The sequence below is a fragment of the Acartia tonsa genome, chromosome 11 (genome assembly GCF_053477335.1).
Source record: "Acartia tonsa isolate MP-2025a chromosome 11, ASM5347733v1, whole genome shotgun sequence".
NCBI classification, from domain to species: Eukaryota; Metazoa; Arthropoda; class Copepoda; order Calanoida; family Acartiidae; genus Acartia; species Acartia tonsa.
Window position 1 is genome coordinate 49,433,907 of NC_137270.1, and position 15,006 is coordinate 49,448,912.

The 15,006-nt window shown below is 29.3% G+C and overlaps 1 protein-coding gene across 1 annotated transcript; it reads left to right on the forward strand.

Moving 5' to 3' along the window:
• The first annotated feature begins 1,206 nt into the window (after nt 1-1,206).
• On the forward strand, nt 1,207-9,152 carry LOC145331360 (astacin-like metalloprotease toxin 2). Its single transcript, XM_080175979.1, has 10 exons — nt 1,207-1,260; nt 2,043-2,100; nt 5,485-5,523; nt 6,225-6,258; nt 6,330-6,404; nt 6,610-6,674; nt 7,343-7,435; nt 7,754-7,810; nt 8,886-8,943; nt 9,026-9,152. The coding sequence occupies exons 1-10, from the start codon at nt 1,207-1,209 to the stop codon at nt 9,150-9,152; spliced, it is 660 nt and encodes a 219-aa protein (XP_080032105.1).
• The last annotated feature ends 5,854 nt before the right edge of the window (nt 9,153-15,006 follow it).

A 15,006-nucleotide genomic window follows, 5' to 3' on the forward strand; every position in this document is an offset into this window, starting at 1 on the left:
TAATTAAAATCTATATTTAAAATCATGAGCAAAGTACTTTTTATTTTAACAGCATTCACTAAACCAAGTTGTCCATGTGTGTGTGTGCATGAGTGTGAGTGTGTGTTTTGGTCTACTCTTGGTGAAAGCTGTGTGTGTGTGTGTGTGCGTGTGTTTTAGTCTACTCTTGGTGAAAGCTGATCAGTTTTAATCAGATTTTCCCAGTGTTCATTTATATTTCAAAAGAAGTGAAGTTTTGTTTCAAAATTAAGTGATATATTTTGTTATATTTAATAACAAATGTTTTATATTTAAATGATGAGACAATTTAAGCAATCTTTTATTAACTTTCTATGTCAATGTAGCATCACAATGAATCAAATACAGCATTAATACTCTTCCCATTTTTTCTTTGCAAATTGATATGTCTTTACTTTCTAATGACTGAGTAGTTATTCAATATTCTGAGAAATTCTTTTATTCTTATAAAATTATTACTTTTTATTGTCCTATAACTACATGTGTACATAAAACAAGGATGATAACATCCATAAGGTTAAGCAGTGAAACACAAAAAAAATCATAGAAAAGAGCACAGACAAGAAGATTTAAAGAGCATTTGTTAAAATCATTACCCTTAACTGCCATGGTGGTGGGCCTTGAATTCCCCCACCCCCTCCAGTTTTTTCTAACTCATTTTTTGTGTGTTAAAGATAGTGGGCTAAAACTGAGTGACTTTTGTTCACCGCCATTTTCCACCACAAAAGTTTTGAAAATCAGACCAAGAACTCCAAAGATATATCAAAAATCAAAGTAAAATGTTTAGTGTCCTTAAGAAAATCCCTTAAAATTTTGGGGAATTTAGCGGGTCCCTTATGTGGTGGCAAAACAAATTCCTTAAAAGAAATTTCTTAATTGGTCAAAATTGTTTTTAAAACTATTGTTCCTAGCCAAGAGAATTATCAAGCCTGGCCACTATACATATGCTGTTGATCACTTTTGTTCAATTCTTATTATTCAAAAATAAAGGGGTAGTTGCAAGAAGTTCATTTAAACTTGAATTAAGTAAGCTGCATATTTTTTTCTGTTCAATAGTTTACACTACATAATAAGACATCTTTGAATCTTTAAAATTGAAATTTTCTACCAGGTAGTTTTAAAAATATCAAGACTTGAAAATCATATTTTTTGGATGTATGGCTGTCCTGTTTTCCCAAAAACAGCATAATGACTATTTTGGTGGTGCATATGTCACAATTCATAAAAGCAAACTCTGGAATGGTAACAAAGTCAAACCTAAACACTTGTAGAGTGTCAGAACTGAATAAGCAGAATAAAATATCTAACAAAATTGTAAGTAATTTTTTTGCAAAAAACAGGACATTGTTTAAGGACAGACTTCTGTCTTTAGGATTTGATTATACAGATGTTTTGTTTATAATCTTATACCTTCATTTAATAGTAATACTTATTCAAAAACATAGATAAACTGCATAATTTTAACACATAAGAAATTGTTGCTAAAAAGATTAAAAATCAGCATTTTTTTTAATGGATGTTTGGAGTTGACATGCTTCTTAAATTGTACCTATTTTTTATAGGAATGTAAAGTTTGGAATTGATAGGAAAAAATTCTGACAAGTCTAAATCAACAAAAATATCTTTATATTACAGAAGGGCTGACCCTAATTATAGACTAATTTATGATGGTAATAATTTGCCATAAACCTAGATTTGATATTATTAAACATGTAATTTACATTTTCTTACAGTCAATAATTCCATTTGTCAGCCAGTTGGTCAGTCAATCTGATTCTGCAAAGCTATTAGGGAAATAGGATTTTCAAAGCTGCTATTAAAGATAAGCAGATTATTATCTTTTTTTTTGAAGAAAGAGTATTCTTTGGCACTTTTGAAAATAACCCTGGAATTTGGATCGCAGCTCTGGCCACCAGGATTGGTGGAACCTAGAATTATATTATACAATTACTCAATACAATGATTTATTGTAAGTCTCAGGAAAAATAATTTTGCTCTTCATCTAAACTTGAATTATTTTTCAGACAAATACAATGATTTTACAACTTATAATTTTGGTCTTCCTGTTTATACCAATTTCAGGTATCCTAATATTTACTTTAAATTTCTACCTTGAAATCAACAGCTTAACACATATTTTCAAAGCTACCCAAAAAGCCCAAGCATCAGCTGCCAACAAATTTTGATTAAACCATACATTAATCCTCTTGCTAAGCCATAGCTGCCTACAGCCTACCATAAGCTTTACTGAAGCTGGAGCTTAAGCTGCAACTAAATCATTTATGCACTCCAACTGAAAAAAAGTGCAGATTTGAGAAAGCTGCATCAATGACTTTTAATAGATAACAGCTACTCCAACCATTCTCAGCCACATTCTAGCAGCCACCCTGAGCTATACTAATCATCAGCTAAACTCTACCCATCTCTAACTGCTGAAAGATTGCCTCAATCGACCCAATGCCCAAAATTTGAAGCCTTCAGCATTAATTTTAAAAGTGGTAGGCATTTTAAAATTACATCTGTGGTAGATAAAAATTCTGAAAGTTTTCCAGAACCTATGATAGAAGTTTCAATAATAAATTACCTCAGCTGGAAGAAAAATTTAGGCTTATTTTGGGCACAACATTAGAGTGTTAGTAGTTGATTACATTTTTAGAATTAAATATTGCTTTTCTTAGTCAAATCTCTTATAAAAATTTGGTTGAAATTCTGTTTGAAAGGGAATAATACTAGCCGAAACAAAGTACCTACAAATGCTCAGCTGTAATTGGTTTTTGAGCATATTCAGCCTTCTGATCTTGAAATCTAGAATTCATACATTACAGTACTCTCATTGTTCACAGAAGGTTAACTGTATTTTTTTCAGAGATTTTGACCATTTTTATGTGATAACTGGCACCCTAACTTTATGCCCAAAATAAGCTTATAATTTTGCTTCTATCAGATGTAATTCAAAATTGAAATATATATTATGAGTGCTAAAAATTTCAAAATAACATTTTTAAATGCTTTTATCCATTAAAACTTTCAATTTAGCACTATCTGGTCTACTTGTGATAGTAATTCAGATTTAGAGAAGTGTATTTCTTGCAATCTTCCTTTAAAGGGAGTGTGAACGTAAAAATTTCTCATCTGATTATCAAATCTTAACATTTTCTAAGCACATTTCACTACACTGATCAACCAAAACCGTCCTATTAACAAAAATATCCAGGAATAATGCCTTGATTTTATGGTATTTTGGGAGGGAAAAATGAAAAAACAGGGAAAATCTGAACGTTTTTGTTTCTTATAATGTTTGTAGGGATATTTAACTTGTCATATATAGTTGAAACAATTTACTTACTGTTAACCCTTTACAGTCAGGCCCCTTGCCGCACCTTAATCAGTTGGGGGGGGGGGGCGTTCAACGCCCCCCCATGTTATCTCAGTTCCTATTAGAGCTAGAGGGCTAAAATTTTTTGTGTAAGTCCCCTGTGTTATGATGAATTTCCGACCTTAAGTAAGTTAAGGTCAATTTTCGCTTCCTTCACCCTTTGATTTAACAACCTTTGTTTTTAGGTCCTTTTTTACGGATGTAATTTTTTTATTTTTTAAGCTAGAATAAAAATTTTTTGCAGAAAATGTTTTTCTTTAAGTAAATTTTATATTTCAAATTTCAAAATATAAATTTCAGCGGCCGCAGCTGTACTTGGCGGCGGAATTTTATGAAATTTTAATACGTTATGTAGACATGTAAGAAAAGCTTAAGTTTTAAATTTGAAGTCTCTAAGTCAAAAATTGAGGCCACAGGAGCCATTTAAAGATTTCTGGAGACCTGGAGGATCAGGACCTGCAGGATCATACCTGGAACCTGAAATTGATTTGAACACCTGTATTTAATATGAGGATGTACTACTAGAGGATATTTTAGTATTTTGGTAAGATAAAATGGTTTTTTTAAGTCAAAAAATATTTTTGCTCTTTACCTGGATGACCCTGCCAGGTTTGCTGGCATCCTGTGCCCGCCAGGATAGAGATATTCAAAAAATTAATATTAACTCTCGGTTATGTGTCATACCCAAACTTAAAAAGTCACGCAGTTTGGGCTCTTTATCTTTCACACACAGAAAATGAGATAGAAAAAACCGGATGGGGGGCGTTCAACGCCCCCCCCCCCCGACCATTAAGGGTTAAGGATTTATTTTATGATATAAAATTGCCAATTTTTTTTTTTATATTGTAGTAATTAGGTAATAAAGACCTATTTTAAATTCTTATTATTGACAAAAAAAATACCTTACTGTCTACAAAGGGTTGAATCTCATAGGTTATTTAAAATAATAATATCCTTTTTTATTGTGTTGGACAATAAATAACCCACTTTCGAGAATTAGTTTACACTTTTATCAGACTGTTTATACAGAAATATTGCGTCTTTATTATTTACAAATTTGTAATTAAAGGTGGGCGAGAGATGGGCCTTCTAAAGTTAATTCGATACTAATAAAAAAACCTGTTTCTAGGTTTGTTATTGTATTTGGTTTTCAATAAAAAATATTGCTTATTCTATCGATTTCTAAGTAACTATACATTGGTTTAAAGCAAGGATTATGTTAAAAGTCAGCTTAACTGTTAGGAAAAATCAAGAACTATGTGAAAAAGTTTAATTTTAGCTATAATGGGAGAAAAAAGCAATTTAATTCACATTTTATATAATACGGAAAATTCCTTCCTTTCCCTGTACCTTATAAAAATCGTCGGAAAAAGCCATTTTTTAAGCAAACAAAAGCGCGTTTTGCTCTATCTGTGAGATATTATGAATGAGATAATGTTAAGATTTGATATTTACGTTCACAGTCCCTTTAAGCCTGCAAGAAATACAACATTCTAACTGCTAAAGCACTGCCACAAGTAGACTAGATACTGCTAAATTGAAGCCTTTAACTTTAATAACAAAAAAGTTGTTGGCATTCAAAAATAACATTTTATGTACAATAAGAGTTTGAAAGATTTTCATTGCCCATGATAGAAATTTATAAATTAAACTAGGTAGCCTAGAAACAAAATTATAAGCCTATTTTGTCATAAATTTAAATTGGCAGTAGCTAATTATATTTACAATAAAATACCCATTTTTTCAGAGATTTTTTTTATGAAATGTGTTGTTTTTATTGCCAAAACATAATCAGTAACTGACAACCTAAGAGTAGCTGCTGAAGATGAGCTTATAATTTGGATTTGTAATTTCTATTATGAGCAATGGAAATCTTTTAAAATTTAGATTGTTCATAAAATGACATTTTTAAATGGCTACAATTTTTTAATGATTGTTATTAGAGGTATTAATTTGGGGTATTGTGGCAGTCTTTCAGCAGAATGGTGTATGTCATGCAGGCTTATTTAAGTTGCAGAAATAAGTTTATTCACCTGCTGTTAAAGGTGCAACTTTTTTGGAACCCTGCTAATAAATATTAAATTTTTCAGTTCCCTTTCCTTTGGCGGATAGTGATTATGAAATTGAAGGTAATCATGAACTTTTTTATAATTATTTGTTTCCTTATTTTGTATTTCATCTAATTAAATCAACATCAACAATGCCTCTTTTTTAAAATGTAGAAAAAGTTATTTAGGATTGGATGACACTAGACTTAATAATTTAATTTAAAAAGTATTACTTTTTCCATTTCCCCTTCAAACCTAAAATCTACACAATTTCAAAAAGTATTGTATAGCTTATAGAAACTTTTACTTTAGGATCCATTAGAAATCCAGGTATATTTTAAAAGGTGCTGAACTAATAAAATACATTCCTTACTACTTTCTTTACTTGTTTGAAACCTTTTTTACCTTAGAATGCACATTGGCAGGTATACCTGGTAAAAAAAAGTAACTTAATATTTCCCTAAAGTCCCCCCCCCCCCCTCCACTTGAATAGAAATTATTTTACGCCCCTTGGAATAGGGTTTAAGATTTTTCATAGTCCATAGTCTTTCATCAGATAAATTTTGTTGTGCGTAAAGAACATAATAATAATTTTTTACAATGCTATAAATTGCAACAGTTCCTCATTAATTTAAAACTTGCAAAGTACAACAATAGGAATTTTTCTGTTTACACCTCTTTTCCTCCCCCCCCCCTCAACAAAAAAAATAACTCAGTAGAAAAAATTGGGTAAAGAGTATAAATATGATACGTCACAATTAATTGCTAATATAATATTCCAGGACTTGACCTTGATGTTGGAAATTCCTTTGTAAGGTAAATTTTTAAACCAAAAAAAATAGTTACAGAAAAAAATATTGTTTTTTCTTACTAAAGTGATTTAATAGGGATGAAAGTGCAAGATGGGAATCAGGCTTGATACCTTACAGATTTATGGGTGAATATAATGTCAATGGAAGACCGTAAGTGTTTTAAAATTTATATTTCAAAATCTTATCTTAAACAAACTCATTTTTAAATTCAATTTTTAAACACATATCAGATGAACTGTTTCCTAGAGCATTGGGCTTACTTTAAATGGCCTTTAAATCCAGATTTTTAAGAATCCTAAATAACTTTTCAAAAATTTTCATTTTTGTTTAAATATTCTAATTGAAATAAATTTAGGTTCTCTCCGAAAGAAAAGGAATTGATAAAATCACAAATGCAAATTATTGAAACTCAAACTAATGGTAATTAATATATACAATTTTAAAATAAGAACAGTTATAAACAATGGTTTATTACAATCTCCATTTGAATTTTAATAAAATTTAATATTAAAGAAATAAAACATTTGTGGTTATCAAATGTATTTATTAACAATATCAAACAAACAAAAAACAATATTTAAACTTAAAATTTGCTATTGCTGAGACCTGCTGCTGTTACTATTACTTCTCTATAAAGAATTTTATTGTTTCATAGCCATTCTATTTCGATATAGTTTTATCTTCTCTGAAACTGCACCTTTATATAGCAGGGTTCAGCCACAGCTGCATTGATGAGGGTGGCTATGGATAGCTAAGGCTTGGTTTAGATTTAAAAATTCAAATTTTGTTTAAATTCTGTGCTATAGGGTAAGTTCTATGCCAGTTTACAAACAACTTTTAGAGGTTGACTGATTTATTCTGTAGGTCAACCTAAACAAGTACAACTAACAAATGCCTTTATAAAATCAGTCAACCTAAATTTTCAGAGGTTAACCTAAATAAAATTAAATTAAAATATTTTCCTAGGCGCATTTGAACATTCCTTTTAAATATCTTATATTTTTGGCAACTTTAGAATGTTGTGATAGGGCATTGAAGCTAATCATTAAAAGGAAATAATATTACCAGTATATTACATTTTGCTTCAGGCTGTATTCGATTCATAGATGAATCAAGTGAAGACACGTTCTATGCACAGCAAGTTGAAATTTACAAAGAACAGGATTGCAAGGCATCAATAGGTATTATTCTGTAGTCTAGTCACAAAGAAATGATATCTTTATACTTTATGTAATGGGAGGTTGGGTGGGGTTGAAGAGCTTTAGAAATTAAAAAAAGGTGTAAATAATAATTTTTCTGTTCAAACTTGGTGCTTTCTTGAGGTTAAGTTTTGACTATACTTAACCTCAACTTTATTATTATTGTATTTTTACCAAATCAAATCTAATGATTAATTTTTACAGACACAAAAATGACCCTTTTCTTAACTATACCTAAATTAAGAAATTAATTAATATGAATATGATTCAAAATGGTTTTATTATTCTAATGCATTTTAGGATTTAAAGAACCAGTCAGTAAACTAACACTTGGTAACAAATGTTTTGTAGATAAAGGTAATAATAAATTTATTAAATAAAATAGTTGCTTTAAATCTTTTTACATCCAAGTACATAATTACCCCCTGAAATATGTTGGGAGAGGTAAATAAATACCCTTCCATAATCTATTTCAGGGGGGAGGTGGTAATTACCCGCCTTAAAAAAATTACCCCCCCTTAAAAATTTCAACTTACAAGTCTTGCTAACAGATGAACCAATATGATTCTCCTTTAAAGTGTTGCTTCAAATAGGTCCTGAAAGGTTTTTAACTAGTTTTTGGGAGAGTTGCATCACCCTGGCAGAAAAATTGCCCCTAGAAAAAAAGATTTAAATATATACTGAAATATTTGATTAAGTTGATTTATCTATTTTATGGAAGCTAATAATTAATTCTTAATAATTGGGAAAATTTTACAATTTGAATAGGCATTGTCTATACACACCCAGTGCATTGTTTAATTAAAAGGCCATAACAAACAATAACATGTATTTTTTATTATGGTTCAGAACTGTTTAAATTGGTGAAACTATGTAGTCTTTTGATTTTGGGCGGTGATTAAATATCTTGATAGTGGAAGTAAAAATGTGAAATTTTTGTTAGGAATTATTTATGTTGTGGGGGTGGTAAATACCCCTTCCTAAACAGATGGAGGTGCCTATAACACCCCCAAGGTAGGGGTAAATTTTATATGGGGAGGATAATATGAAAACTAATTTTTTTGGGGGGGGGAGGGTAATCACCCTTTTACCTCCCCCCCCCCATGGACGTCCTTTAAAAGCAAATATATTGAAATAAGCTAAAAGGATGCTAATGCCATTAATTTAAATCCAAGAAATTGCATATAAACAAATTTTCCATTTTATTTGTTAAAATCTAAATTTGTTAGATTGCTTTGACTTGATTTCTAATACATTCTCTAGTTATAAATCTAAAATAAATAATAAATAAAATTTAGTATACATACATTTGATAGCAAATTTAAGTAACAAAAACTGATGATTTTTTTAAAATTCACTCTCTCCAAAAGTTGTATTGATTAGGCATTCTCAATAGTACTTGATATAGTTAGAAATTCTAAATCTAATTCAGGACCTACAATACTCCATGAATTATCTCATCTACTTGGAACAGTTCATGAGCAAAACAGGTTATACTTCCTATACTTTCTGTTTAAACATTTTAATCTATATCAGTCTTGATAGAGAGAAAATGACAATATTTTTTTTCAGACCAGATAGAGATAAGTATTTGACCATCAAGTTTGATAAGTTAGAACCAGGAGCTAATGCCACCATGAAAATAAGAGAAGAAAAGTTTGGAGAAACCTTTCAGGAATTAGAAATATTAAAAATCTGATAACAAAAACGATTGTTGAAAAAAAAATAGTTTTGTTTCTAAATACTTAAAAGAATATTTACACATTAATGTAATACTCATAGAGCTATGAAAATCTGAAAAAAAAAGTTGCAATTATTATATATTTCTAAATATTTCTTCATTCTAGACACCATATGACTTCAACAGGAATTGGGAACAAATCAAATTATAACATAATAATAATATTATGCCATGAAATCAATTGCTATTTTACACAGCTTTATTTCCATTGTTAATTGTGGCTTTTTGTTAATAAGGGGCTGCAGCTGCTCTAATTAAGTAGCTCATCTACATTCAGGTTAGTTAGTATGAAAGAGTTTGCTAAGAAAAATGAGTTTCTCATCAGCTTCACAGCAACTCAACTTACTCATAGAAGTGGGAAACATTTTAGTCAACATATATTTTCATGAAAAATATTTCCATAGATTTTTTTTCCCTATATCAAATTTTACTTTAGTCCAAGTAATGGTTAATTTAGTACAGCATGTTTGAATTTAGTTTAACTTAGAGCTGCTGTGTTGAAAATAGATACTTAAGTTTTCTGTTATATATTGAATATTAATAAAAGATTAAAGGGCAAAAATTGATTATTATCATCGATTTGTTTTTATTTTTTTCTAGAAGCAAGTTATATTGACTCTTGTTATTTGTAATTTTGACTAAAATTTGGCTTAAATTGTGGTGCAAAAATTTAATTCTCAAAGCTGAAACTTTTTCATATGTTGTCATTTCTTTTCAATATCCTTACAAAATTGTGGCCAAGTCAAATCAAAAAGTATGTTTATCCAGTTCTCAAATTTTGAATGACTCCTGTGACTGCATATTTATACTAATAGAATTTAAAGTGATCGCAAAGCAAGTTTTAAAAATTTGATATATATTTGGAATTACTTAGTTAATCAGAATTATGACAAAAATTTTGCTAAATTTGATATAAAAAGTGCCTTAAAACTCCTTTTTAAATTTGCTACAGTATAACTAAAATTCATTGACACAATTCTGTGCTAAACAAACATTTAGATTTGTTGGCATTTCTCTTAACACAGATGGAGTTAATAAAATTAATACTTGTAAAATAAGAGATAAATTACTGCTTATTATGCAGTTATTATCAATTTTGCTTATTGACAACTGAAAAAGTTGCAATTAAGGTTTAAAAATGTTGGACCAAATGTCTAAAAGATATTTTTCAGCTTATTTTAGTGCAACTAACATGACAGGCAATCAGAACTAGTGAGGAATAATGTAATATGGAAACACAACCTTAGGTGCCCTAAAATGGTTTTAGAGAGATGTATTATTAGTAATGCACAGTTGTATTCAGTATAATTTTTGTTATCAATGTTGTGCCATAGTGCCTCAATAAAATGACCCTTAGAACAGGAGTAAACTGGTAGTGGATGTATTTATTGATATTACAATTATAAATGATGACAATAGGAGCTCCTTTTAATCCACAAACAATAAAATATGAATAGTCTAAATATTTTTAACAGTTTTTCATTGATTTTATAATTACCAAAGAAGACCATTAGAGCCCCATTAAATACACAAGCAATCAATTGGGCTCACTGTAAGCTAGAATTGAATCAAGACAAAAGTAAGTGCCAAGCCCTGGGACCTATGTATGGTGAAAATAGACATAAAACTATGATGATTCCAGGTAAAACCAAAATATTTCAGCAGGGGCTTTTTGAGAAAATTAGATTTGAAAATTTCAAGTTCAATTTTCACCCGCTAGGAGTTGCCGCATAATCACGACAAGAAAAGCAAATATTATTTATTTTAAATTTTGAACAACTTTGCTTTCATAAAGTTCTTCATAAAACAACTCCTGAAGGGAGTTAATAAATGGCCATTTTTATCAGTTGCTTTGCTAAGGTCACGGAAATTCAGCCTTAAATAAATCATACATAGAGAGGTTTTAAGAAGGACTTCATAAAAGCATAGTTGTTCAAAATTTAAAATAAATAATATTTGCTTTTCTTGTCATGATTATGCGGCAACTCCTAGCAGGTGAAAATTGAACTTGAAATATTCAAATATAATTTTCTCAAAAAGCCCCCGCTGAAATATTTTGGTTTTACCTGGAATCATCATGGTTTTATGTCTTTTTTCACAATACATAGGTCCCAGGGCTCGGCACTTACTTTTGTCTTGATTCAATTCTAGCCCACAGTGGGCTATGAGGTGAAAGAGCATGCATTGATGTTCCCATTTGGCCATCATAAGTAGGTAGATTAGTTATTATACAATTCATTCATACCTCTTACCTTCTCAATGCAAATAAAAGGCTTCAGTATGGAAAAAAAGCATGAGGCACTCTAAAATCAGAAGAAACAAATCATGTAAATAAGTGCCCTTTTAAATCTTCATGCCACCTATTGCTTTTAAAGACAAAAATGCCTTCTTGTTAGGTTCCATATAATCATCATTTTATGGGGAATTGGAAATCTAATTACTATTTGGTATTGTGTGAGGGTCTAAAAGTGTACACAAAAAGGGCAGGGGGAATGAAATACTTTCCCCTCATCAAAGATTATTTATATATATATATATAGATGTTTAGATTATAAGGAATAAATAAATTTGAAAAATATTTCTAGAGCCATTTCTTTTATTGTGATAGTATTTTGATTTATTTTACATTCATACAGTTACTTTAGAAAGCATCATTCATCACTTCTCTGGTCTGATCATACATAAATGTTCTGCTATTAAATTACCCAAGGATTGAAAAGATAATTCTATATATGTACCACTAAAAGGGACCCTTCAACATTGCCTATTAATCCTCTCAAACATAATACTATCTTGTAAAGAAATACTTTTACAATTGCTATTTTTATTTTATAGTGGGCTCTATTTGTCTATTCTATGATGATATGGGGGTGACTCCAAATAGAGGAAGGCAGTTCAATATTTACAGTACAAAGGTTTATTTTGTACAGCCTTCCCTTGTTCATAGGCAGCCCCAAAACATCATAGACTATACAAATAGAGCCCAGTATGAAATAAAATAGCTATTGAAAAAATAATGATTTTGTAAAATAGGACATTGATACAGAAAAAATTTTAGTTAGAAAATATACTTACTGCAATTATAACTTATAGGAAATAATGCCTTTCCTGTATCAATGTTCTATTTAACATATTTATTATTATGACAATAAAGATTTGTTAAGTTCTACATAATTTACTCAGATGAGGTAATTTTTGTACTGCCTTACCCTTTTTCAAGGCACCCCCAAATCATTATACATATACAAATAATCTTTGATGAAGGAAAAATATTTCATTCCCCCTGCCCTTTTTTTGTATAGTCTATGATGGTTTGGGGCTGCCTTTGAACAAGGGAAGGCTGTACAAAATAAACCTTTGTACTGTAAATATTGAACTACCTTCCCCTATTTGGAGTCACCCCCATATCATCATAGAATAGACAAGTAGAGCCTACTATGAAATAAAAATAGCAATTGTAAAAGTATTTCTTTACAAGATAGTATCATGTTTGAGAGGATAAATAGGCAATGTTGAAGGGCCCTTTTAGTGGTACATATATAGAATCATCTTCTCAATCCTTGGGTAATTTAATAGGAGAACATTTATGTATGATCAGACCAGAGAAGTGATAAATGATGCTTTCTAAAGTAACTGTTTGAATGTAAAAAAATCAAACTACTATCACAATAAAAGAAATGGCTCTAGAAATATTTTTCAAATTTATTTATTCCTTTTAATCTAAACATCAATATATATATATAAATAATCTTTGATGAGGGGAAAATATTTCATTCCCCCTGCCCTTTTTGTGTACACTTGTAGACCCTCACACAATACCAAATAGTAATTAGATTTCCAATTCCCCATAAAATGATGATTATATGGAACCTAACAAGAAGGCATTTTTGCCTTTAAAAGCAATAGGTGGCATGAAGATTTAAAAGGGCACTTATTTACATGATTTGTTTCTTCTGATTTTAGAGTGCCTCATGCTTTTTTTCCAAACTGAAGCCTTTTATTTGCAATGAGAAGAGGTATGAATGAATTGTATAATTACTAATCTACCTACTTATGATGGCCAAATAGGAACATCAATGCATGCTCTTTCACCTCATAGCCCTATTGATTGCTTGTGGATTTAATGGGGCTCTAATGGTCTTCTTTGGTAATTATAAAATCAATGAAAAACTGTCAAAAATATTTAGACTATACATATTTTATTGTTTGTGGATTAAAAGGAGCTCCTATTGTCATCATTTATAATTGTAATATCAATAAAGAACTGTAAAAAATATTTAGACTATACATATTTTATTGTTTTACAATTACACAATCAAAATATTTTTAATTGGATATATATGTATTATTTAATAAATGATACATCCACTACCAGTTTCCTCCTGTTCTAAGGGTCATTTTATTGAGGCACTTTGGCACAACATTGATAACAAAAATTATACTGAATACAACTGTGCATTACTAATGATACATCTCTCTAAAACCATTTTAGGGCACCTAAAGTTGTGTTTCTATATTAAATTATTCCTCACTAGTTCTGATTGCCTGTCATGTTAGTTGCACTAAAATAAGCTGAAAAATATCTTTTAGACATTTGGTCCAACATTTTTAAACCTTAACTGCAAGTTTTTCAGTTGTTAAAAAGCAAAATTGATAACAACAGTATAAAAAGCAGAAATTTATCTCTATTTTGTAAGTATGAGTTTTATTAACTCCATCTTTGTTAAGAGAAATGCCAACAAATCTAAATGTTTGTTTAGCACAGAATTGTGTCAATAAATTTTAATTATACTGTAGCAAATTTAAAAATAGGAGTTTTAAGGCACTTTTTATATCAAATTTTGGTCATGATTCTAAATAACTTGGTAATTCCAACTATGTATCAAATTTTTGCATCAAATGTAGCACTTGCTTCATGAACACTTTAAATGTTAAACTTAAACTCATCACGGGTGGACCCTCAGATGTAAAAACTTTATTTTAGTGTTTGGCCAAAATGACTTAGCAATTGTATCTGTAAGTACGTCTAATAACACCCTTTGCTATTTTTAAAATCCTAGAAAATTTTTTTTGCAAGAAAATTGCATAAATTCGCAACCTTTTTTAGCACAACTACTTAACTCAAGTTTTAAAACTTTTTATATAAAATCCATTTTACAAAAAATTTCAATAATTACTTAAAATTAAACCTGAAAGAAAAAAATTATCATTACACGTGTTAATTTTCATGTTTTTGGTCTTTTTTTGAGGAAAACATAACTTCTCCTTTTTTGACAATAATATATTTTTTTAACAATTCAAAGTAAAATATAATAAAACTTAAACGATTTTTCTTGAAATATCAGTTGAAAATTTCATCAAACATGCAATTTAAGTGATGAAAATTTAATAAAATCATTTTTTGAATGTTTAGAATTACCAATTTTCTACATTTAAAACAAAATGTTAACAAAATTTAAAAACATTCTAATATATAACTTCAAAAATCAATAACATTTTATAAAAAGATGTTTTAAAAAATAAATCATTAAAAGGTATTAAAATGCATTTGAAATTACTTAAAATTAAAGAGAACATCTTTTTACACTGTATTCTGTGTAATAGAGTTTAAATGACATGATTAGTAAATGAAATATTTCCTAAACTCATTAAGCCTTTTTGTGACTATATTAGAAATAGTTTATTTTGTTTTATATTGTTTTTTTATTCAAATATTTGACAAAATTTTCCCTACGTCAATAAAATAAAGTCAGTTTTTTACTGTTTCCAGGTTTTTCTTTATAATTATAACAATTAAATATAATATAAATCT